Here is a 25,868-nt window from a genome sequence, read left to right as displayed (position 1 = left end):
CCGAGTCAGAATAATAACATTGACAACAACATTAATCACCAAAACCTACACACACTTGTATTGTTTTCACATGTGTGGAGGAAAGAAAATACAGGTGTTCTACATTTCTTTATAAAAACCCATCAAATAAACAGAATTGGACTGTATTGAAATATTTGAAATTACTATAACAAGGATTCGTTTCCCTGGAATGTTACAGGTTTGTTTGATCAGCCAGTCGGTCTCTGAGCTTTTGGGACGAGCAGGCAACAGTTCCCAAACACCTCTCCCTCCCTCACCCTCTCCCTCACCCCCTCCCACCCTCTCTGTGCTGGTAACATGTGAGTAATAGGCTCCACCACATCACTGGCTGCTATAGGCTGAACATGTTGTTGACAGCACAGTCGCTCTCAGGTACCTGGTCGCCCTGCATTGTCCCCCTGGCGCGCTCCAGGAGAAGAGCATGTTTGCAGATCGACAGCGGCTGCAGTTGCGAGCTGTACTGAGCATCTGTGCCTTTAAAGACTTGTAAGTGCGCGTCTACCAGAGAGCCCGCTGCCAACTTGCCACAACTCCGACACGCTCGGCGAGTCGAGCAGAGCTACCTTAACCAGAAAGGCACTGGCTCACCCTTCACACCTAGACCCATGGAATAATAACAATGGAATACCACTGGATACTGCTCTCTGTCTTTATGTACTTAATCTTCCGTCCAGGTAAGACTGCGCTCTTGATGCGCCACTTTACACAGAACTTGTTGCTGCTCACTCATGATGAAAAACTAAAGGTTTGACTGTGTTTTACTAGCCGAGGTATACTTTTCCCTTTAGAGCCCTTAACATAATCCACATCAAAGTGCAATGAATTGCTCCACTTGCCCCGCATCGCGCTCATGGTGCGTTTCTCCCCACTTTTCTTTGTTCTGGGAAGTGGTGCACTCAGCTCGAAAGGCTGCTAATAAGACAACCTGAACTCACTGAAACCTAATGAGGAAAGTGGATACTCTGATCTGGACGTCAAGTGCGCCACTTTAATTATTGATGCTTTCTACAAAGAACAGTGCGCCATTAACAAAAAAGTAATCAAACAGCGAAAAAAAAGGAGCAGGTTGCTGATTAATATACACGAGCCGTGTTTTGCTCGTTGAAGGTGACTTTCTCATGCAGGTTTCCCTAATAACCGTCTTTATGGAAATGTTTTTCCTGCTCCTTATCCCGAGGAAGTATGCAAACAAGCAACTGTTATGTTTCATGTTTGGATTAAAATGGCACGCGCGTACATTAACGTGATCAACACATAGGCTACTTTATTACTTTACTTTATTTTTACTGTATATATATTTTTTTTTACATTTACCTGACAGAATATAATAGATATTTATAGTCATTGCAGCACACACATTTTGTGCAGGTTTTAGATGCTGAGTTATGAATAAAATGGATAAAATGAGTCGTTTCCAAACTTTACAGCACTGTTTGTTCTTTGTCTAACGAGGAAATTCAGTCTGGATTTTCCCTTAGAGATAAGTCGCAAATGTATGCAAAGTTGCTTGGAAAGCTATCATTCCTGAGAATCGGAGAGAAGCAGTGACCCCTAATGTGTCGTACTATGTCGTCGCCTCCTCACTTTGCGCCCTCGGTGCGTGTGCGGACCCGTGGCCGATCACACCGGCATCAGCTGTCCACTGCTGCTGACATCTTAATGATGAAGCGTGTGACATGCTCAGAGGCTGATGTTGTTGTGTGTAAATCCTTTACACCACCCATGCCATGCAATAAAGAGGTTTGGCTCAATGAACCTTTACTACGTTTTCTACACCACTATGGTGATTTACTATCACAAATGCAAACACATTATGTAAATAAGTAAAATGCTGCAAAACATGTATCATGTTTTTGTTTTCTCTCTCTCCTGCCAGGCTGATAACCAAATATAAACATTACATCCACAGTTGCTTGTCACCTACACCACGTATACAATGAGGATCTTTAAACACCAACATCATTTGCATTAACAGTCGATAAACAAACCCACACCTCTGTAAGGATTCTGCTGTTTGCTGTTCTCTGATTATAGAGGATAAATCATGCCTCCATGCCATTTCTGTGTATCACTTAAGTCTAGTAAGGGCGCAGAAATGATGTATGAAATGCATTTTATCACGCCAAACTTGGAATGGAGGCAGCATATTAATCCGCAGCATCGCTCCACAGTTCCACATTAGTCCCGTGAAGCTGCAGCCACAGTCCTGGTGCTGTTCATCACAACTGGCTTCAGTAAAGAAAGCGTCAGTTGAATTAACTCCTAGGTGGGGCCATTTTCTTTGAACAAATATATTGCTCTTGTGTTTCCACACCTGTTTTCAGTTGGTGAAGCAGATTCGTTCGATTAGATCCCTTCAAGAAATCATCCACTCGACCTTCTATGCCTGGCTCTTGCTGCACACATTTGCTTTATGTTACAGCATGACCACTGTCATGCAAAAGAGTTCATGCCTACAGTAATGCAATATGTAATATAATAATATAATGCAATAATGCAATAATATTTGGTTGTCTCTACAGACAACAGCTCCCATGTAAGGTTCAACCTCCTCCCTTGTCAAAAGACGCTCAACTTCATATGTGTTTATATCTCTAAGCATCCTTTTAACTAAACAGTCGGAAAATAATATCTGGCCATTTAATCACATTGATGGATCACTGGTGCACTTTTTCAAAGAAGTCACATGCAAGTGAAGCTACAATGTTAAAGTGGACTGCTTGGGATGGTGCAAATCCAGTGTTTTGAAGTTTGGGGGGTACGGTTATCCTATTGTTTACATGTGGCTCACGCAGGGTTTATGTGTATTATCTAAGCCGCTCTTATGCACACGGATCCTGTTGGATTGCATGTGTTGACATAATTTTGACTCCACTGTGGTGTGTAAATCCTTTTTTTTTTTTAACACTTTTAAAAAAAAAGTTTCCAGTGTTAAAAGTAACTTTTAACACTTATATATAAATTATTATAAATAAACTACATTACCTTTAAAATTCTGAAAGATTACAATCCAAGGAAGACTTCACATCAGTGTTTCAAAGCACTCAGCCTCATTCCCGTCAACATGAGACTTTTCCCACTCAAAACCAAATGTGGTAAAACATTGGACAGTTGTTTCTTTGAAAATATGTATATCCTGATATTTTAAATCATCTTTAATATTTTTTTTACAGGCAACACCAAGCCTACAATTACCCCCATTGACCAGGATCACCTAGTCATTGATCTCAACCAGCGATTTGAACTGCTCTGTCGGGGTGAGAGGGAGATTCAGTGGATGCGAGAGGATCGGCCAAATGTAAAGCTGCGGGAGGAGAAAAAGACGAATGGCATGTCCACGCTGCAGATCACTAAAGCTCATCCTGGACACATGGGTCGCTACATCTGCCTGGAGAAGAGCTCTGGGGAGCAAGCCTCCATCTATGTCTACATCAGAGGTAGTTGGACGTAACTGTCTATGTCTTTGCTGACTACATATGTGTGTGATACCATGAAGAAAGAGATAAGGAAACTAACTGAAATACAAACGCTGTTGGGAATAGACTGTGGTGTAGAGCGGAGTAAATCTTTTAGCGTTGTTTTTTTTTGCTGTGGTGATATGGAGCAGTGTGTGTGGGTGTGTTTGCTGAAGACAGTTTATAAATTTTGCCCTTGACAGGTACAGTACAGTAGATACTGTAGCTATTTATTGAGTGCAAGACTGAGTTATACTGTATCTCTTCATCCATGTGACTCCACATTCCCTTGGCCCACAGCCATTACTGCAGGTTTCATGACTGTACACTCCACAAACAATGCGTCTATATCGGAAACGACTTTTTAGACGAGAGGCTCCAGGTAAAACATGAACAAGAAAAATACTGAGACCAAAGATTAGCCCGTGCAGAAGGTCACATTTTAATGATCAAGCTTCTCAGGTTTGCAGGGTCAGTAACTGGGGGCGAGTTTTGTGGTGAACAAGCTAATAGCTGAGAAGCTGAGGTCTCATTCGGATGGAGGATTTGTGAAGGAGAGCCTTGTTGCTGCTAGAACTGGAAAAATTGGTTTGTTCCAAATTGTGAGGTTGTCGAGTGATAGGGATGATTTTACTGATTAAACATCGACTCTACAACGAAGTCACAGTATTTTTCTCTAGCTCTTGATGAAAATATAGATAAAAGTGGAGATACATACATTGAGCTGTTTTGGTGAATTGGGTCACTACGGAGTTTGATATAAGGGAGGAATTGCAGCGCTAAAAGCCATGCATGCTGTGGCAAGTGCAAATTGAAAGGGGTAACACTGCTCATTTTTCCTACTACGCAAGAATAGAAAAGCTGCTTTGATCTCAGTATAGCTGGTGCGTCTCCTTCAGGTGTTTTGGCAAGAGGTTTCAAGACAAGAAAAGTAAACAGACAGAAATTAACACATTTGTCATGCAATGTTGATGTACCTATCAAACTTAATATATAACTATTGAGCTTCAGAACAACGCTGAGCCTCTAATATTTATAATAATATTTACCATATCTGCTCGAGCTGAATGTGTATCCTTAGACACGCACTGACGTTAGCAACTGAAATAATATTAATATAAATATTTACAGTTTTTATCTAGTAGCAACATCACTTATCACATTAGTGATGCATCTGATCACAGAGTTCAGTGCCACGTAAGATATATAATATAACCAGTCTCCACCCTTGATTTAAATTAACCCACATTTCAGTGATCAACTGTTAACTAGTACAAAACATGACTGTTTTGTAACGTATTTGTTGTTGAAGCTTGTGCTGCACAGAGAAGACTAATAATAGTGTAATAGCGGTGGATGAAATCATCAGATCTGTGTACACTAATGACTACACTTAGAATGAATACATGAAAACAAACATATTCACACGAGGGCTGGGAAATGTACATGTACATTTTTTCCATAAAAGACCTTTAAAAACACAGAGAATGATTCCTTCAACTTCTACGTAGGAGCAAATCTTAATCTTTAATTATCTGACATTTTAGAACAATAATTATTGATATTGATTGATTGGCCAAATCCCCCAGCCCTCATTCACGCTATATCTTAGGTTTGCTTGCTCTCATCATCAACACACGGGATATTATTTTTCTTCCTGTGAATTTCATGAGAGTTACAAAGCAATGTACATACATTAACTACTGAATGTGAACAAAGTAGTTGTTGCTGAAAATAATGTAATAAAGCTGTTAGAAGGATAAAGTGTAATAGTAATTTAGGTAAGGTTACAGACTCTCATTGGTACTTTGCATACATCTGATTTTTTTTTCCATTTGCCCCAGCATTTAATCTCTGCAGTGTTTTTTTATTCCTGTGCTGCATCTAGATTTATTCACTTATTTAGTTTAGGCTGTAAATAACAATTCTGTATTTCTAAATATGTCCGTCTATGTTGAGGATGATGATAATAATGAGGTCCACACATTGAGAACAAGTGAATGGATACATTCTCTCATCTTGAAATAACACTTCTCAAACAGAGACGGTTAGAAGCTAGTATCTATTACACAGTGCAGCTTTGTTATATAATGGGTATCACAAGCTAAAGCTTTAACAACTTACACCTCTGGCCCCACTTCTGGTGTGCGATTGCTTCTTTTTTCCTGGCAGATCTTGACAATCCCTTCAGAAAATCAAAGGTGTTCAACATTCTGACTCGTGTGGGAGACAGTGCTACCATCCCCTGCCTAGCAACTGATCCAAGTTTGGACAACCTGCATTTGGAAACATGCTCCGGTGGAGCTCTAGCCTCTGGTCTCCAGTATATTACGAGCCTGGAACAAGGCATCGTCATCCACAACACGCAAAAGGCCTATGAAGGTTGTTATGTATGCACAGGAAAGCTCAGGGAAAAGCACATCAAGTCACATGACTACTACCTAACAGTGAGACCAGGTAACGTTTGAAAAATGCATGTATACATTGTACATCAAACATTCCCCTACGTACTCACAATGTTTTGAAATATCATTTCAGTCCCGCTTGATCCTCCGGTGATTGAGATGCAGGCTCCCAAAAGAATGATTCTTACCCAGGATGAGAGTCTGACCCTAACCTGCAACACCACCAATGTCAATGGAGAGATCAAGTTGCAGTGGGTGACCCCGCCTGGTTCGGTGAGACCCTTGTGCATTTTCTTTACTGTGTGCTGTGCTATATTGATGGGGTATTTATCTGTGTATTTTGTTGATGAAGCTGGTTTTGTTTATTGGATTATATGAAAATTAGGGATGTCTCGATCAGGGTAGTTGTGCCCCCGATCCTAATCTGATCTTTTTACTGTTGTGTCTCTGCCAATGCTGTGTTCTTATCGGATATTTGCACGTCATTCAACTGCAACCAAGATTATGAAACGATCAATTATCTGCATGTTAGCTGTACACATGGTTTGTGTGTGTGTGTGTGTGTGTGTGTGTGTGGGTGAGCATGTGCTGTGGCGCACCAGACAGAGGACAGAGCAGAGCAGATCAAAATTAGACATCGTATTAAAATATGACCAATTATATCAACCATAGGTGATATGAAACAAATACAGTCGACTGCTGAGCTACGTGCTGTGGAAAGCTTTGCAGGTGAAATGGAAGTTTGGGGAGATTGTTGATCTCTGATCAGTAAAAAAAAATGGTACTTGAGATCGGGATCGGGACATCCCTTAAAAATACTGTAGCTTGAATGTTATACTACAAGCCAGCTGATTACTTAAAAGAGTTATTGGATGTACTAAATACCAGCTGTGTAGTATTGTTTTACATGCAAATGTGAAGCCTATATGATGACTCCCTGTCAACAAGTAGAATTATTGCCTGTAAAACGGCTTCTGTTAAGCCATCACAAGTCATGCTCGTCAAAAAGTGATCGACTGAAAGTGCAAGTGACTGTGGTTAAAGTTCAGTCTGTGCAATCTTTTGGATGTTGTACGTGGTTTCTCTGTGTGGATTACCCTGAGCATACATGCACAAGCAAGCGTGTGTGTGTGTGTGCGTGTGCGCGTGTGTGTGTGCACTTTCATGCAGGCGAGTGTGTGTGTCCATGTGTGTCTGTATGCTTGGCAAGTGTAGACATGCAGACGGGGTTAATCTCTAGAGATCTCTGGGCGTTGACAGGGTGCCGTCTGGTATCCACAGCAACCAGCAAAGGTTGACGGTGCTTCACGTATCCAGACGGAGCACTTCACCCATGTGCGCAGCTCCACCTTGCACATAGCAGCGGTCAGACCACGGGATGCTGGGAGGTACCGGTGCGAAGCTGAGAACGAAAAAGGCATCAGCACACAGTCAGTGTGGCTTGACGTTTATGGTGAGTGCATGAATAAGTTTCTTTAACTAACTTGGAAGTTATTACTCGCTGGTGGCAAGGGCATAACAATGATGTCATTGTGCTGTGTTTTGTTTTCCCCCTTTTTCTCGCAAAAGTACTGATAGCTGGTTTTCCATTCCAAAAACTCGATATCCAAAGAAGTATTCAACATTTTTGACTCAACTGCTTTGTTTTAGAGATTTAGATGATAAGACATATATCTGTATACTTAATATGAAGCTATTAAGTGCAGTTTGGTAACTTCACTCCGCACAAAGATTCTCTGTTATCTAGATTGTGGTATATCTCAGTCAAGGTTGCAAGGAGAAAGTAGCACCTAACAGTAAAATATTAATTTTTGTAGTAACAAAGTAATATGTTACAAATGATTTTTCTGTAATATTATTACTTCTACAATAGCCTGTAATGTGTTACTGTAAATGATCACATCACATCTGCCCCTCGAGCTGAAATGATGAAAAAAAGGAAGTAATGCTGCAGAGATCCCAGATGAACAAAGTCAGCACTAAGTAGTTATTTTCACCTAAATTCAACCGAAGTTACTCTTCGGTATAACAAGAGAAGCTGTCTTTTAAACAACAGTGCTGTCATTCTATGTGAAATCAAAAAAAACGTGTGTATTGTTGACACAGAACAAAGACTAGCAATAAAGTCGACAGCTTTATTCACATAATCAAAGTGTTTGAGATAAACAGACACTTAAATTCATGCTGAATATATCCTATCATGTCATCCAACACTGAATGAATGATGAATGAACAGAAGTGTAACACAGTGAGGATGATGATTTCATGGTGGAATGGTTCTATAAAATTCATTTAACACTAATTTGCCCCAAAACCATTGAATTACCCAGTCTCCTTTATCGGTGATTACAATGTAATATCCGTTGAAAAACATTCATATCACATAATTTAGTGATAGAATTAAATAAATTACATTACATTTATAGATTTACACGTTCAGTATTTTCTTCCAGAAAGTTTTGTTGAGCGAGATCACTGAAAGAAAGCCGGGCTGTGTTGAATTGTTCACGTTCACCCCTCTGAATTATATGCGTTAAATGGTATGTGAACAGCCTCACTCGCCGTTTGTGCAACTGAAACAAAATGTGTTACTTTGTAAAGAAAGCAATATTGTACTGTAACTTGTATTACTTTTAAACACAAGTAACAAGTAATATGGTATATATTATATGTTTATAGTAACTTACCCAACACTGTGCAGGACTCATATGATCTTAACAAGGGTGAGGGCATGTGTGACCTCAATGATTCAAAGTGTTTGTGACCCCTCAATATGTTAAATTGTCTCCGATATTAGAGAAGAGATATTAGGATTTATTTTCCAATTGTATCACATCATCTGTGGAATTACTGGACATTCTGGTCAACACAGTGTCCACACAGTGAGACCCCGAAGAAGAGGTATATAAGCCGCCTGCTGGAGTAGGGGGGACTCCGCACAACGCTACTTGGATAATTCATCTTTGTTATGTGTTCTCTTGTAAACAAAGTGGACAAACTTCAGCTGCTGTTGGGAAAGAATCGGGACTTTTGCACACTTCAGTCCTGTGCGTCACAGAGAAATGGTTGTGCATGTTGTTACTGGACTTTGGCAGGCTAGCTAGTGTAAAGTGTTCAAGCAGGGAGGATATTGTTTTGCACCACAGTCAGTCATGCTTACCAAGCTGCACAGTCACTCTTGCCATGTCGTGGTCCACCTGATTCCTGCATACAGGCAGAGATTAAGCTCTGCTAACATACATAGTGACGACTTCAAAGAAGGTCCTTGAGGCGTGCTTGGACTGCACCGTAAACTGGATGAGTTTACAGTTGCTGTGACGTCCTACGTCAGCTTCTGTTAGGTGTGTCCCAACACACCAGAGTGAGTCATAACAATGGCAACCCTGGTTCACAGTGAAACAGCTACAGTCGGAGAAGGAAGCTGAGTTTAGGAGTGGAGACAGAGACAGGTTTAGAGATTCTACAGATTTAGTAAGGAGGCGATGCTAAATGACTGTACACAACCACCAATTCTCAGCTAATGACTCTGATTGGAAAGGGCCTCAGACAGATGAACAGCTAACAGCCCAGACTCCCTCATTTGGCAAACAACCCTTATCTGGCCAGTGAGCGGCATTAGTTCTACTGCTGCTTTGAAAGACAATGTAGCAGTTGTGACGCCATCCCTCTAACGCCTTCCACCAGCTCCAGCCTCACAGCTCCTCCCCCTTCCCTACAGCAGTAGACAGGATCCCACAAGTGATGTCGCGAGCAACCCCTACCTCCTTTACTACCGTGGCATATATTTACCACCACAGAGAAAGATAGAAAGATATTAACGGCCTTTTTAAGAGACAGAACCCCTAAAAAGCAGCCAGACCAGATAATGTCTCTCCATCCACCTTGAAGCACCCTGCTGACCAGCTGTCTCCTGTGTTTTAACACCTTATTGGAGAAAGGTCATGTACCAGCCTGCCTTCATCCCCCATCCGCAAAAATCCCAACAATCATTGGACTCACCAACGACAGACCCATTGCTCTGATCTCTGTGGTCATGAAATCCTTTGAAGCTTTGTGCGGACCAACCTTAAGATCATTAAGGGCCCTAACCTGGACCCGCTAGCCAACCATTATGTAGATGATGCACTAAACCTGGCTCCCCACTTCATTCTTCAGCATCTGGACTCCCCAAGAATCTACACCAGGATCCTTCAATACAAATTACTCTGTGATTTGCCACATAGTCTGTAGACTGGTGGAGCCTATACACTGTTCTCTATGCAAATAACAATATCTAATTTTTCTTTTCTTCAGAAAAAGGATTCATCACCTTAACACCCACAAACAACAGAACCATCCGTGTCCGCTCCGGCGAGAGTTTGTCTTTAAAAGTTGAAATGGAGGCTCATCCAAGACCGCACACCTTTTCCTGGAGCTTCATGGGCCTTGAGCTGTGGAACACAACTGACCATGTCATCACCACACACAGCCATGAATATAGGTTAGCCTGCCCTCCAACACATTTTTTCCCTTCTTTTACCACATACGTGAAAATGGTCATTACCTGCACTCAGAGGAATTTAACACCTTTGGTTTGTCACAGCTGCCCGAGAAATACAACTGCAGTTCTTAAACTGCGCTTTGGTGTCATGTGGAATATTCACTGTTGGGTTGTAAATGGTTTTCATGTGAAAATCAGAAACCATTAAAGATCTGTTGTGTAGATAAATATTGTATTTCCTTTTCCTTAAAAACTGCATGTTCAGCACCGATAACTAAAATAAATTTAAAAAAAAAGACTTTAAAAGCAGCATCAAAGTTTAAAGGGAACGTGTTTCTCAGGTAGCTTTGATGCGAAACATCTATTTGTTGACATTCAATTAAAGCATTAATAAAACATTATTGCCTTGTGTTTGTAAAAATCGGTAAATGAATTAATACTAAATTTGTACTTTCTTCACGCAGGTACATCAGCGAGCTGAGGCTGGTGCGACTGAAAATGTCAGAAGGGGGGGTTTACACCTTTAGAGCCTCCAACAGTGACACATCAGTAAATCAGACATTTACCCTCTTTGTGATGAGTAAGTTGTGTCATAGATTTTGGTAAAGGTCTTTTGCTCCCGTAAGCAATATAATACATTCCATTGCTCCACGTTGCATTCATCTTTAGTAGCTGACATGTGAGAATAGATTTTAATGACCTTTTCTTTGTGGTGGATGAGGTGTTGCTCTCTGTCTCACTTCACCCTGCAGCATCCATACCTCGCCACAGGTTTAATACCATGTGATGAAATATAAAATGAACTCCCCCGGCTGGTTTTTGATATCTTACCGGATCTACTTTTGTTTGTCAGGTAAACCTGAGATTGTATCTCATGAGGGTCCAGTGGATGGACAGGTGCGTTGTGTGGCAGAGGGGTTTCCTGCGCCACAGATCACCTGGTACTACTGTGAGCAGCCATATATCAGGTGAGATTGCTCAACGCCCTGACAATCGTGATCAGAGCTTTCTATATCAAATTGGTTGATATCAGAAATGATTGTCAGACACATCAGACAATGAAAGATTAACTTTTGCTTCACAGTGAACATTAAAGAAACCAGTTAACTGTGGTTCTTTACAAACAGAGAAACAAGAACAACATTTCTCAAATCTTAATTAAAACAATTATATCTGGAATTACATTGATTTTTGTTATATTGAGCTCTTGTTATGTTGTTGTTATTACATCATTTTTTCCCAGCCCTACTATCTCTACAATCACTACACAACAGTTCATGAAATTACATTTTCCTCCTTCTGGTGAGAGATTTCTGCATCTCTGTTTTTCTTTTCCTTTTTTTTTTATTGCTGGTTTTAAGTGGTCCACTTGGAAATGTGATGTCATACTAAACTGCCCCAACCAGAGCTTAAAGGTGACAGTTGTGAGGTTATTGACTTTCCCTTGAGACCATGCATGCTGCTATTAGCATTTTACTTTAATCGAGTTAAGTAATGTTTCAGCCCTGAGGCCTTTTTTTCAAGATCCACAATGGCAGGACAGAGACGCTGTTACATAGGCCACACCCTAATAACACAACTGACAGTGATTAGTCTACACCATATGGTTGAGACAAACAACTACAGCTAATCACATCACTTCAAACAAAACAACAACATTTAATACACCACACAGAAGAGGTGTCATTGTAAATTTATAGCTAACTATATTCCAGTATGTTCAAATCATTTGATTTAAAATGTACAGAGTTGAGATATACAGAGCTCTGTAAAAGCATAATTATCCATAAAAATCCAATATTGAATAAACAGGAACATCTCAGAAATCAAACAATGTAAAAATGTGCCATCGCTCCACAATAAAGGATTATCTGCAGGACACTACTTTAATGTTCTGGAATAAGAATATTCACTTCGCTCGACTTTCTTACCACAAAGGCAAGTTATGCTATATTATATTCATTCATTCAGATTATATGACAGTTATTATAATTACCGACGACAACAACCACAGCAGCAGTTGCCCTCAGGGACAGATGTTTATGGAGGAGGTAAAAATGAATGTGCTAAGTGGTCTCTATGTAAATACTTCATTCCACATTCAACTGTCAATCATGTGTATGTTAATATCCTGGTATTATTACTGTTATCTCTTCTAAACCCATATAGTTGTTTGAAAGTATTATACAGTCATTTGGTTTACTTTAGATTTACTTTTTTAAGAGATTTTATTTATTTATTTATTTATTTAAGACAGCACATTTAAGATGTATTGTGCACCATCGACGGTCATGTTCTATAGGTGATGATGACTGTAGAATTTTGGAGAATAAGAAAAAGATTTGAATAAGGGTGACTTGTGATTGGTTGACATTGATAAGGTGACTCCCATGTGACAGGGGATTAGATTTGTGAACGGTAGGCCTGCGATATCTACCCGGATACACCTGGATATGACTCATCTCATGTTAAACATGAAGTGTGTAAAAGGAGGAGTGCCAGGTTTCTGTAGCAGCCCAAGTACCACAGCCCAATTAATCATCAGTGATTATCCAGTCATTTCTATAACAATAGTCACATCAACATAATAACCATTGCATACAGGTACATGTACACATGTAGATACAGAAAGCAGAAAGCAGTGTGACCATAGTGGGTTATCAAATAACCAGAGCATATGTGAGGTATCTGCTCCTTTAAAGTGCTATGAAAACATGGAACCCTTATGTTTTCTGTCTAACATGAGCAAAGTATGCCTTCCTGTTATGAAGACCTTTGGTGGAAGCAACAAAAGTGAAAGTAAAACATAAAGTAAAGTAAAACGTGATAACGTGCTGCTGTGTATTGTACGGCTTTGGGTTTTGTTTTTAACGCCAGGGAAAGGAATGTGTGCTTTTCAGGAGCTTTCATGCGGGAGATGCCCGAGTGACACAACAGCCCTGTGATCCCATCAGCCCTTCAACGATGTGTAATCTTCTGATTTCAGGTGCTCACAACAAAGAAATGCCACACAGGAGCGGCAAAATGTCATCACTGTGACTTTGTCCAGCCCCATATTTGGGAAGTCAGAGGTGGAGAGTCGGGTGAACATCAGCAAAGGAAGGTTCAATACTCTGGAATGTGTTGCAACGGTGGACGGAGAGCAGGCCTACACACTCTTCTCTATCAGTGGTGAGTGAGATGTCACATTTATACAGTGTAGGAAGCAGCAGATGTGTCTAAATGGGGTCCAAATAATACTAAACAGTTAATATTGTAAGAGATGACATGGCAGATATATAGAGTGAATGACCTGCCTGTGACTCTGTGGACTGATAACATAGTTATCTCACCTCTGCTCCTTGTTAATCCCTGTTTAAGATTTATTCACCAGGTAAAAAATATTTACTAAAAGCACAACTTTGGTGAGGATTAGCTCAAAAGAGTGTTCTTACAACTGGAGGAATGTCCTCTATAGTCTGTTGGTAAACATTAGCAAAGACGTGAATGACCAAGAGGTTGCCATCACAAAGGAATTGTTTTTGTTATGATTGCAAATCCACTCTGTTATAACGGCTTCCCCTTCTGCTGTACAGTGTTTTTAAAGTGGTGTGAGGGCAGGAACTAAAAGTCCCTGCCCTGCGGACAGGAGGCTTAAGTTTAGGCAGGACACTGTGGGCTCCCTGTGGACTTAGTAGGATGAGCAGTGCGAGGAAGGACAGTCTGTAGCTTTTCAGGACAGGCCGGTGAGAGCATGTGCCCAGGATTTCTGTGCTCCACAGAGTAACAGCAGACCGGGCGGAGGCGCTGAGACTGTGTAGCACAGTAGGAGTCCTGGCGATGCTGGGTATCCTGGAGGCTGTGGGAGGCTTGGAGGTGTCAGTGAGCTGCAGCAGAGAGTACACAAATCTTTAGACACCATTGACAGGTTTACAGGGGATTAGTTCCTGCAGACTCTGCATTCTCAGATTTGAAGTGGAGAGAAAGCTTCTTATCTCTAAACAGCTTATTGCACTCCACTGTACTGTAAAACAAAAAGGCACCACCGCCAGACACAAAGGAACAGGGCACTGATTATATATAATTACTCACCAGCTGAAAAAAAACAACAGCAGTACAAAATAAATATAATCGGAGGGGATTTTAGGCAGTTAAACAAAAGAACCGCTGAATTTGAAAACAAAGAATAAAACACAGGACCCTACAGTATGTATACATATATAATTGGATTAGTTTGCTGTGATTTGAACAAAGTGGTCTTGACTGTGACTTAACATAACCCTAATTACCCTTTGCAATGTCATTTAGATTGTGAACATGTCAAACTGATGAAGCAGTCTTTGGTTGACTCCATTTTCACGACCTGTATACAGTATGTAACCTCCACATGTCAATCTCCCCGCAGAGAGAACTGTTCCCCATGATCTGTTCACTCCACTGCTGATTGGCTCCATATCAGCAGCGAGCACCCTCTGCCTCATCCTTGTCATTCTGTTCTACAAGTACATGCAGGTAAGGTCCATGCAAGGTGAAGCATGTTTAAAAGCCACAAGTTCATTTCTAACCATTTATATCTCATTTATGCCAGAAACCAAAATTCCAGATCCAGTGGAAGGTTATTGAAGGCATCCATGGAAACAACTATGTGTATATTGACCCCACCCAACTGCCGTATGATCATCAGTGGGAGTTTCCTCGAAACAACTTGCGTTTTGGTGAGCGCCATGAGTCAATTATTATGTCATTTCTGATATACGATATACTGAACACCATGGGTGTCAGTGCAGGAGCAGATTGTTGGGAAGATGAAAGTGTGTTTGTCTAAAATAAAATGGAGTTACCATGACATTATCATGGTCTCTTTGATGACATTCTTGACTGTTTTTTTTAGTATTATGGGCACAGACTTATAAACCAGTTACTGGGGATAGCTCATAAATGATGAAACCTCACTCCCTCACTGCAAACATAAAACTGTTGACACACGCTGGGTGTTGTTTTTAACAAACCTTTTTTAACAGGATCCTGCGTGTCCTGGAGCCAATGTACATGGCTCAGGGGCTCAAACTGGTGTTGTCCTAGGAACACTGGCATGAGGCCAGTTTGTGGGTTGGAAGCAGGGTGAGGGAATAACAGTTTTGTGTTTGTCTTCTTGTCTTCAGGGAAGACGCTGGGATCTGGTGCATTTGGAAAAGTGGTGGAAGCCACTGCGTATGGACTCTCCAAAACAGACTCAGTCATGACAGTGGCTGTGAAAATGCTCAAATGTAAGTGTTGTTTTCTTACTGTGTGACAAATCTTTAAAAGTGTGTGAATATCAGGTTATAACAGGTTGTGTCATCTAAGTTAATCTTGAACTTAGATTCTTCGCGGTCTTTCTTCATAATGGATTGATTGTGTTTCTCTCTCTGCCCACAGCAAGCGCTCATGCCACAGAGAAAGAGGCACTGATGTCCGAGCTGAAAGTCCTCAGTTACTTGGGACACCACATGAATATTGTCAACCTGCTGGGAGCCTGTACTGTCGCAGGTCCGGCAGCCATGTTTTACTGCATCACTACTGAGTGTTTAATACATCTGTAAAACTCAAAAGCTGTTTACTGTTTGTAACTAAGCTTTGTGTCATCTTTCATTCTCATTATATGTGCTTTTTTTTCTTTTCTGCAGGCCCTACACTTGTGATAACAGAGTACTGCTGCTTTGGAGACCTTCTTAACTTTCTACGGAGAAAAAGAGAATCCTTCTTTTGCTTTAAGCTGGAGGAGGACTGCTACTACCGCAACATTGCACCGCAGAAAGACACAGCTGGGTCAGTATCTTTTTGTGTATGTAAAAAAAGGTTTATTGTATGTGAGCTAGAAGAGGGAGCACTCATATTTACAATCCAGAACGTGCGTGGGACGAGGGTATTGGGACAGCAATGTGCCAATGTGTGACTGTACTCTGCTGAGACCAGACTGCTCCTTTCCTCTCTACAGAGACAGCTTGAACGGCTACATGACCATGAGGCCTTCTGCTGCTGGCAGCCATCCTTTCAGTTCTTCCCTCGAGAAGAGATGCTCACTACACAAAGGCAAGAAGAAACTGAAAAAAAGAAGAGCAGCTGAAATGATGTGTGATTCTAGAAAATAATCTTCACACGCATTGTTCTCTCAGGTGGCTCTTATGTGGAAGCAGGTGAAGAGAGTGAGATGTTTGACGAGGATGGTCTGTCTCTCGTCACCGAAGATCTTCTGAGCTTCTCCTACCAAGTGGCCAAAGGCATGGAGTTCTTAGCCTCCAAAAATGTGAGCATCAGCTTGATTTAGCACACTTTTCCAAAAAGATCAAGTTTTTCAAAGCTTGTAAAAAGATGTGAAATGCATGTTGGTCCATGTCACTGAAAAATTGATTAGACACGGAAGCAAAGATACTGTGGTCAGAAAGCTCAGATATCAGTGTCAAAGGTTGTGTGTTACAGATTCAAGTGTGAGATCCAGTAGCTAATGGCATTAGGAAAAGCTCTTTGTTCATGACTAATGTTAAACTATTGATTTGGTCATGTATTTACATGCATCATCAGTTGTTAAAGTTAAAAGGAACATTTGTTTCCCAGTGTATCCACAGAGACCTGGCAGCCAGAAATATCCTCCTTACTCAAGGCAGAGTGGCAAAGATCTGTGACTTTGGCTTGGCCCGGGACATCACCACAGACGCCGACTATGTCGTCAAAGGAAACGTAAGTCCATGCTTATTGACGTATTAACACTTTACTTTCAGATGAGATGGAGGTGGATACACAGAATCTGGCATCTCATTTCGTCCATTGGTGACCTTCCTAAAATTCCTCAATTTAGTTGGCATTAAATCCGCCCTCTGTTTAAACCATGGCTTTCATAGTACAACAACAACAATAGTTTCTTCTCCATGATTGTTGACATTTTGGAATTTTTCTGTGTCCGTGACGTGAGTGCATAAAAGAGATGAGATTTTTCTGAAAGTGTCAGGTATGAGCAGCACAAATACACTCAGATCTGTGTGGTGTGTGTGTGTGTGAATGTCAGGGGAATGCCATATTTATATCTGACATTTGTTACAGTCTGTTCATATTGCAGTTCTGGGGCCACAAACTACTTTCACAGGGAAAAAAAAGAAGATAACTTGTGTTTGTGGTTTTTGTTTTTGTTTTTGTTTTTTTAGGCACGTCTGCCAGTGAAATGGATGTCCCCAGAAAGTATCTTTGAGTGTGTATACACATTTGAAAGTGACGTGTGGTCCTATGGCATCTTGCTTTGGGAAATCTTCTCACTAGGTATTTATCATTGTGCGTCAGTGTTTGTCTCGCTCTCTGTGTTTTCCAAAGTGCTTTATGTAACCGAAACTCTCTGCTGAATGTAGGAAATAGTCCGTATCCTGGTATGCCTGTGGATGCAAAGTTCTACAAACTGATAAAAGAGGGATACAGAATGGATGCACCGGAATTTGCACCCAGTGAAATGTGAGTTTTTGGGAAACACAAGAAGCTGGACATGATGAGACTGTGAAATAATGTGGGGGATTTAGAAAGTAGCCCATTATCTTCCCATTGCATTTGTCTTGAAGTAAATGTGGGAAAACACTTAACTGAGAATGGAAAACAACAAGGAATGAGGATGTAATAAGTGTTAAATAAATGTGTTTGTGTGTGTGTGGGTATGTTGCTGTGCAGGTATCAGATTATGAGGGACTGCTGGGATGCTGACCCCTTCAACAGACCCCCCTTCAGGAAGGTGGTGGAGAGGATTGAACAACAGCTGTCTGATGCCACTAAGCATGTAGGTTGCACCACCACAGTTTACATTTACTTTACAATATTCAGGGTGTTGCATTTTATTTTATTTTTTTCAAATCAAAGCCAACTGAGTTCCCAGTGACAAACACGCTCATGGTCAACATGTGTTTGAAATCAGATTTACACATATTAATATTTTAATTAATATTTAAAAAATTATTAATAAATTAATAAATTAATTAATTAATAATATTTGCTCTCCTGCACAGTTAGATGAAAAGACTGGTCCTCCTCGTGTTTGTGCGATAAATATGAAGCTAACCAGGAGACATTAGACTACTTGCATATTTGTTTCTATGAGCAGATCTTTAAGACAAAAGAGAGGACATGATTCTTCAGAGGAGGTTTTTTTTTGGCATATTAACAAAGCAACAGAAGGAAGAAGTCGCACTGTATCAAACACTGTGTGAGACACATCCCACTTCCTTACTGCTTTAATGTAGCTTATCAGATGTATGAGTTGAGGAATGAAACTCAAATGTGTAAATTAAAGCGACACAATGTCATATTTCAACCTCCAAGATTACTTTGATTCTGCATCAACTTAGAACTTGTAACCTCTGTCAATGCCTGAGCACGTCTGCATCTCCTGCATTGGCACTGTGTACCTTCTGGTTTATGGTCTGCGCTACAAACATTCTACTTTACAACAAACGTCCCAGTCTTAAATCAAGTGATTCAAACAATGAGCATTATACATTATATAAGCTGGGTTGAAAAACGCAAACTAAAGCACTATCGTTCTTTTGACATAGGCTACTTTACCTGGTTTGAAGACATGGCTGTTTACATATTAGCAGAAAAATATAGTACTATACTTTTATCTTAATGATGTGTAGACACATAATCAACAAAGCTACAAGAGATTCAATATCTCGATGTTGATTTTGCAAAACTGAAACAGACAATATATAGTATGATCCCTCTTAACGCTTACTTTCCTCTGTCCTCTCTTTTTCTTCTTTATCGTCAGATTTATCTGAATTTCAGCCTCAGACATCCTGTGACGCCGAGAGCCACAGAGGAGCCGAGTCCTCAGAGTGCAGCATTTCCTCATCTCAACTCAGCTGGCACAAACAGTGCTGTGACCCAGCCTTTACTGGTCCAGCATGAGGTCTTCCTGGAGGGGACATCCCTCACAGCCCAGCGGGTATAATGACCCACCTGACCTGTCAGGCTGCCTCATAAAGTGCCTGAAATGATCCAACCACTACACCCACCCACCCACTGCCCCGGCACCAGCAGCAACTGTCACATGCTGCAGACAGAATAGCAATTGCCATCTATAAAAAGGAAGCACAAAAATGAACCAATATGGCTTTGATCACTGCTGTCGCAATGAATGCCTACACATTACCGAAAGGGCAGTTGGATGAATGCTCCCCTTCTCACAGCAAAGAACTGTCATGGTACAAGGGAGGAACATGAGCTGTTACTTACTTGTCATTCATTTCATTATAACACTGTTCTCCGTTATTTGTCTGTTATTTTTGTTGGGGTTTTTTTCAGTTACATTTTTCCTACACATTTCATAAAGTTTGCTTTGTGTTTTTAAAGCACTCGATATCATTTTTTTTTTTGTTGTTTTTACACTCTTTGTTTGTTGTTCTTTGTTGGTTGTCTGTCATGAACATTTATGTCGCATCGTTTTCGATTGGCCGTCACAAATAGTTAGAGGAAATAAAAGCACTTGAGGCACATGAATTTCACGTCATTCCATTTAGGTTATGTGATGCAGCTTTTTGTTTCTGTTTTCTTTTAGCTCCTCTCGTCATCATCATCAGTATTATTTCCGACTGTTCAGGTCTATGTTTATAAGAAGGAGATCATTTTTTGGGGGCCAATTTAAATTGCAATATTGAGACACTGGTTTATAAGCTATTAGAGAGCATGGCCGGTCATGCTTAGAGTCCATAAGTGCTTCAAGTGTTTTGAGAGATACATTTTGGATGTTACTACCAAAAGAGCATAAAAAGTGTCTTTACAGGATCTGATTAACACTTCATGGATCAGCCCATGATTACTATACACACGCTGTTTTCACAGATATGGTAAAAAACATGGTACGCTAGCTTCTCGTCTATGTGCTTGTTGACTGTATATGTAGATATCTGAAGGTTAATAGTAATTGTTATAATATGATGACATGGAAAGAGTTTGAAAATGGAGCCCACGACTCTTCACATTATGTCTCAGATTTGTTGCAATATCAGGTGACTGCGAGGAGCCTGTAGAGTTCTCTTGTAAAGGTGTAAATAACTGCAAAGGTTTATATGGTTCCTTCCCTGTCACATGCAGTGTATGATCTTTGTTTACAAGCACGAGACAGGTACTGCCATTTCGGAGATGTGTTGTCTTTGCTTTTCTTTTTTGTTCTTTTTTTTTCCTTCACGAAGGATAACGAAATGGGAGCTTCTGTGTTGGCTGACAGGCTGTTGTTTGATGTGCTTCCGCCCGTGCTACTGCTGCAGTACTTTGTTGTATTGTGTATGTCATGGTTAAAGTCGGGTGAAAAGCCAGGGGAAAATCTGAGGTTCTTCAAGTCACTCTTGAGAAGTTGACACTGGTGACGGAGCTCAGTGTTGGCGATCTCATTGTTCTCCAGCCTGTAGCTGGTTTCCCAGCAGTCCTCCTCTGCATTGTATCCAGCTGTTTCCTCCAACAGAAGTGGGACTTTCAGTACCTCTCAGCGAGGAGTCTGTATTGGTCCAGACTATTATGAGTTCCCTTTTCCCACTGGTAGATGTTTTTGTGAAGAGCACCAGGAAAGTGTCCTGTTTGTGTGTATGAGTGTGCATTTGTGTGAGTGTGAGGACGCACACACCAGTCGTCTTTGTGTGTATATCTGTATGATTGTCAAATTCAAATATTTACTGTTAAGACGTGCCACTACGAATTATTCATCAAGTCGTTTAGGCTATTAAAACCCCACAGTCTTACCGAATTGTCTTTTTGTAAATATCAATTTTCACACATTGTAAATTTCTGTTGATGCTTTTGAAGATGTTTATCTAAATGAAGATGTGGTACACTGCTGCAGAAATGTATTGTGATGTTTTTATTCGTATCTGTTCACAGATTTCCAACTTCCAAATTGTGTTTGTTTCTCTGTCACCATGGAAACTTAAACAGAATGTCATTTTGACTGTTTCATCATTTAAAAGGAAACTGCCTCACAAAAATTATCAGCATTCATCATCAATATTCATCAATGTGGAAGGAGCCGTCTCAGAATGACTGATTATTTACATCTCTTTGCTCCGTCGCACCAGAAATATTTCCTCCATTTTGCTACATATTTATTAAAGGCTTTAGTGTTATGGCAAAAAATGTAATGTATTGCTGTTACATGTGTCAATGTAAATAAAATTGCTTATATTGAATTTCATATTACATTTTCATGATTCATTTTTTCATATTAAATGATATTATGCGCATCTTTTACAAATTGGAAGACCTCAGTGTCTGCATGGTAATGCATGCATGATCTGTTTATGGCAGACATATGACATATTTCCAAGCACAGTGCCAGGCATCTCACTGTGAGTGAATGCTTGTGGCAGGTTGTTCCCTGAGGTGGTTGTCATAAGTGAGTCATCAGCTCATCTTTGCTGTGAAATGGAAATGGTTACCACGTGCTACTGTAAACTACACTTAATGGATGACACACGGTCTGATGTTTTTGCCATTCTTCCTGCCCTACTCCTAAATCAGTTGGCCCTATCCCAGAAAGGGACATCTGGTCACGAGGGGAAAGCCACAAGGCGGACAGCAGCGCTCGAAACAGACAGGCCACACATTTGCGTGGGCAGGGTCCATTGTTTTACGATCTAGCTGATAAGGCACTAAGCAGGAAATCCCACCATTGAAGGAGAGTGGCTGAATGCAAATACTTGTTGATTAGACTTAAAGATGTTTTAAAAGAAAAAGAAGAGAAGGGTATGTAAAAAGTTCTGTGTACATACTCAAGAAAATAAAGTGCTTTTTGACATGACCCACAACATTTAATTTCAAATGATTAATATATGTGTATAATGGAGTCTTGTTTTCATCATTTTGTCCCAAAACTTTTCTGCTAAAGAAGTCACAGAGTCAGTCGCTCCTCTCATATTCATGCTGCAGTTAAATATGAAAAAGATACACGAACTATGAGTCTTCCACTTCATACTTACCACTGTTAGTGTTCACATTGTCTTCTGGGCTCCAGCTCTCCTTGAGGGCAAACAGACGTGCTCTATGTTGAAGATTCATATCATCATTAGTACAACAAAGTTCTTGTCGAAACAAGAGCTCTCCATACATATGAACAGTGACTTTTTTTTTATTAAACTATTATGCAATAAGGCCATTATTCATCTTTTGACAATCATCACCATATAAATAATTTCTCTCTTCTCAAGACAACGTTGCACAGCTCCAAAACAATAGCCCTGCGTAAATTCTATTAAACCAAGAGATGTAAGTAATAAGTGACTTAGAAAGAAAGAATGTGTGTTCCATGCAACAGGTCCCCTGTGTGGGCCCTGGGCATGAATTGCTCAACTTACTGTGGTTCCTCACTGTGGCTGTAAATTTGATAAGCATGTCACTCTCCTTCCGATACTGTTTGTGGTAAATCTGGCAGTTTAATATAAAACCCCTCCTGTATGTCACACGTTGTTTCTGTGTACAAGGTTTACCTTTTCTGCCTGTTCATGAAAGCATGAATGCATTCTGAATGAATTCAGAAAAAAAACAAATAACTCCCGGGCATCTTTTTAAGTGTCATTTCCTGACCACATCACACAGTCTCTCCTAAGCATCATATGATGTTTCATGACTTGCCATGTGATGCTCCACATCTTAACATCTTCAGTTAAAGTTACAAATGATCTATAACATAACACTGACTATGCCCTGCATTCACCAACATGGAGAACTTCAGGTAATAAACATGTTTTCCAGTGAAATGAACCGCTCACAGAGCTTTTTCTTTTCTTTTTTTTTTAAGTGTACTTCTTTAGCAGTTAAAAGAGACTCTGCTGCGACAAATGATGGTAACATGGGTGTCACATATGGCTAACTTTTCAGGTCACCGCCACTTCCCATATTTGCTCAAGCTGCTCAGGAAACTTAAACCCCAGCACACACTCTGACAGAGCCAAGGATGGGTGCTGCTGTGGACTGACAGACAGAACCAGAAGCTCAGAGATACTCAAACCACAGAGGCGTGTGTGTGTGTGTGTGTGTGTGTGTGTGTGAGCATTGAGGGGCAACATTTTATCTAAGGTACACTGCACTTCCTAATGTGCTACGCGTGAACTCTCTGACAGGTCAGTCACAGTCAGGCAGGGCTCAGAAGGAGCAGATGGCCACTATGACTCTGTTGTAAATCTAAAACACTGAACAAAGTCTGTGGATAAACAACAGTTTCATACTTTGTTTGATTTGTAGCATTTTATAGAGTTTTCCCATTGCTCACACACATGTGTTAGTTTGTTGGAGTGACTGAGTGTGTTAACACTGTGCAAACATTGTAAACAAGGAGAGAGTTACAAAGGCACTTACTTACTTTTCAAGTGCAGATGAACTACAGCGGTCTCATATCTGTCCAATATAATACTTTTATGGCGTACAGGTCTTAAAGTGAGGGAGAAACTTCACACCGAAAGGGGAAATGAGCCTAGGGTTAGGTCAGTGGTGAACTATACAACACACTGTTATAGTACCTGTCAATAGGATTCATCGTTTACGAGTTTAATGACAAACTATTACACACCTCTTGCCATTCAAGTTAGGACCAAAGCAGTAGAGTATTATTAGTAGTATTGACATACAATACTATCTGCAGAGCCAAGTGTCAGGACTGAAAATACACTGTACACATTATTTATATGAACTTTTATTAGTCTGTTTTAAGCACGTTGGTTTGGTGGTTTGCACTGGTGTCTCACAGCAAGAAGAAAGTTCTCAGTTTGAAAGCTCATTCGACTGTGGTCTTTCTGTATGGAGTTGCATGTTGTACTGCAGTTTCCTCCCGCAGTTGTCGGGTTAAATTGAGACAATAAATTACCCATTGATATAAATGTGAGCTCTGTGATAAACTAGAGATCACTGCAGGGTTTTCCCTGACTCTCGCCCACTGGCATCTGGAGTTGGTTCAATGGATGGATAGTCTTATATATTAGTCCATAGTTGTATTATCCTCACCAAGGAGATTATGTTTTTGGCTGCTTTGTGTGAGCAGCACTATCACAGACTGTGAAGGACAGATTTTGAACATATTACAAATAAACACTCACTGCGTTTGACTGCATCACTCTATCAATCTCTCTTGCACTCCCTTCCAGTTCCATCCTTCACAATATGGACACAAACACTGTCAGAAGGAGAATTATGCAGTCAGTGATGTGTGATGCCATCGTGTTTATTTTAGAGCTGAGTCTTCGTTGTAGTGTCTGTGTATTCTGTCTGCGTTTTAGTTGTGTCCCTTTATTGTTGTGGATTTGTCTGTGTAGTTGTTAAACTTTAACTGTTACTTTTTATACCTTTCTGTATAATAATAGAGAAATGAAAATGAAAACATTTCTGAGGTTGTCAGTCATGGTCCAAGGAAGAAAATGATCAGTCTGTGTACTCAATTGGATACAGATGACTAGACATTGTAGGAAAATTAGTCTCTGACTCCTTTCTGTGTGTTTAATTGGTTATATACAGCAAAGAGCAGTCTTTCAGAGAGTATGCATTACTGTCACACTGTCATTTCTTCATCCTTGATGCTACTTTGTTTGCATCAGCACACAACCAGGTACCATGGAGATGTAACTCTGTTATTCGTTCAAATTCATGGCTCTGATCCAGTCATTTGAGACACTAACTTCCAAACTGACAGCTATTATTCAACTTTAACAAATGACATTTTCATTTTTTTTTTGAGTCACAGAAAAACAACAAACTTTATGTCAACTTTCCAAAAATAATCATGCCATCTAATGTGTTGCTTATACTGTTTTGAAAACATATCGACATGGTGATTTCTTTCTTTCTTTTTTCTTTTTTGAATGTTTGGCATGGCCTTTGTGTGAGCTGGAACATTCCACTGGGCAAGAGGATATCATTTGTCTGCTCATGAAATATTTAACTGGTTCTGCAAGGTTAACAAAAGCAAGGTATTGAGTTCATTTTAATCTCCAATTTCCTTGGATCTGGCACATAGATCATGATGCTTACCCAGAGTAATCTGTGCCAAACATGTCACTCATCTCTAATTTATTATCATCCTATTATCATCTCCACTGTTACAGGGAGACATTGTGCAATGTAATACAACATTGTGCCCCATCACAATGACAATTTTAAACACTTAATCACTTGGGAATGGAATAATTCATATTTTTTCATTTAATTATGTTTATTTATATCACACCTTAGCACATCTTTCAAACCAACTTGGCGAAGGTTCTTATTTGTCAAGGTTATGGCAATCGGACTTGTTTGTTTCTTGAAGATGTTTCACCTCACATCCTCTTTTCTAATATGACAGGCCACACCTTGACAGCCTTTTGGATAAGAAATGTCTATAGGAAACTTTAACTAGGCCAGGTGCTTACCTCGTTGCGTTGTAAATAGCGTGACATAAAACCACAGCCCTGCAAGTGATTCAACGAAGAAGAGGAAGTACAATGCACTAAAAATTATCCATTGGAAAAGAAACACAAACAGCATATTTTAAATTGTTTT

The 25,868-nt window shown here is 40.2% G+C and overlaps 1 protein-coding gene across 2 annotated transcripts; it reads left to right on the top strand.

Annotated features, from left to right (window-relative positions):
- The first annotated feature begins 364 nt into the window (after positions 1–364).
- Positions 365–21,537, top strand: kita (KIT proto-oncogene, receptor tyrosine kinase a). 2 transcript variants are annotated; one of them, XM_058639303.1, is made up of 21 exons: positions 365–695; positions 3,195–3,458; positions 5,649–5,933; positions 6,015–6,154; positions 7,163–7,334; positions 10,175–10,361; positions 10,826–10,941; positions 11,215–11,329; positions 13,348–13,532; positions 14,746–14,852; positions 14,929–15,055; positions 15,503–15,607; positions 15,759–15,869; positions 16,007–16,148; positions 16,318–16,412; positions 16,496–16,626; positions 16,935–17,057; positions 17,519–17,630; positions 17,717–17,816; positions 18,027–18,132; positions 19,123–21,537. In XM_058639303.1, the coding sequence occupies exons 1-21, from the start codon at positions 641–643 to the stop codon at positions 19,303–19,305; spliced, it is 2,961 nt and encodes a 986-aa protein (XP_058495286.1). In that variant the 5' UTR covers positions 365–640; the 3' UTR covers positions 19,306–21,537. The 2 variants fall into 2 exon arrangements, with proteins under 2 accessions (XP_058495286.1, XP_058495285.1); XM_058639302.1 differs by having other exon boundaries at positions 7,142–7,334.
- The last annotated feature ends 4,331 nt before the right edge of the window (positions 21,538–25,868 follow it).

This window comes from Solea solea, chromosome 9, assembly GCF_958295425.1.
Source record: "Solea solea chromosome 9, fSolSol10.1, whole genome shotgun sequence".
In the NCBI taxonomy this organism is placed as follows: Eukaryota; Metazoa; Chordata; class Actinopteri; order Pleuronectiformes; family Soleidae; genus Solea; species Solea solea.
This window is presented reverse-complemented; position numbering and strand designations above follow the sequence as displayed.

Bases quoted from the DNA above. Each gene is read 5' to 3' on its own strand.
- kita (XM_058639302.1), top strand. From the start codon at position 641: ATGGAATACCACTGGATACTGCTCTCTGTCTTTATGTACTTAATCTTC. The intron at 15,608-15,758 runs GTAAGTGTTGTT...CTCTGCCCACAG, and splicing joins GGCTGTGAAAATGCTCAAAT to CAAGCGCTCATGCCACAGAG. The intron at 16,627-16,934 runs GTGAGCATCAGC...TTTGTTTCCCAG, and splicing joins AGTTCTTAGCCTCCAAAAAT to TGTATCCACAGAGACCTGGC.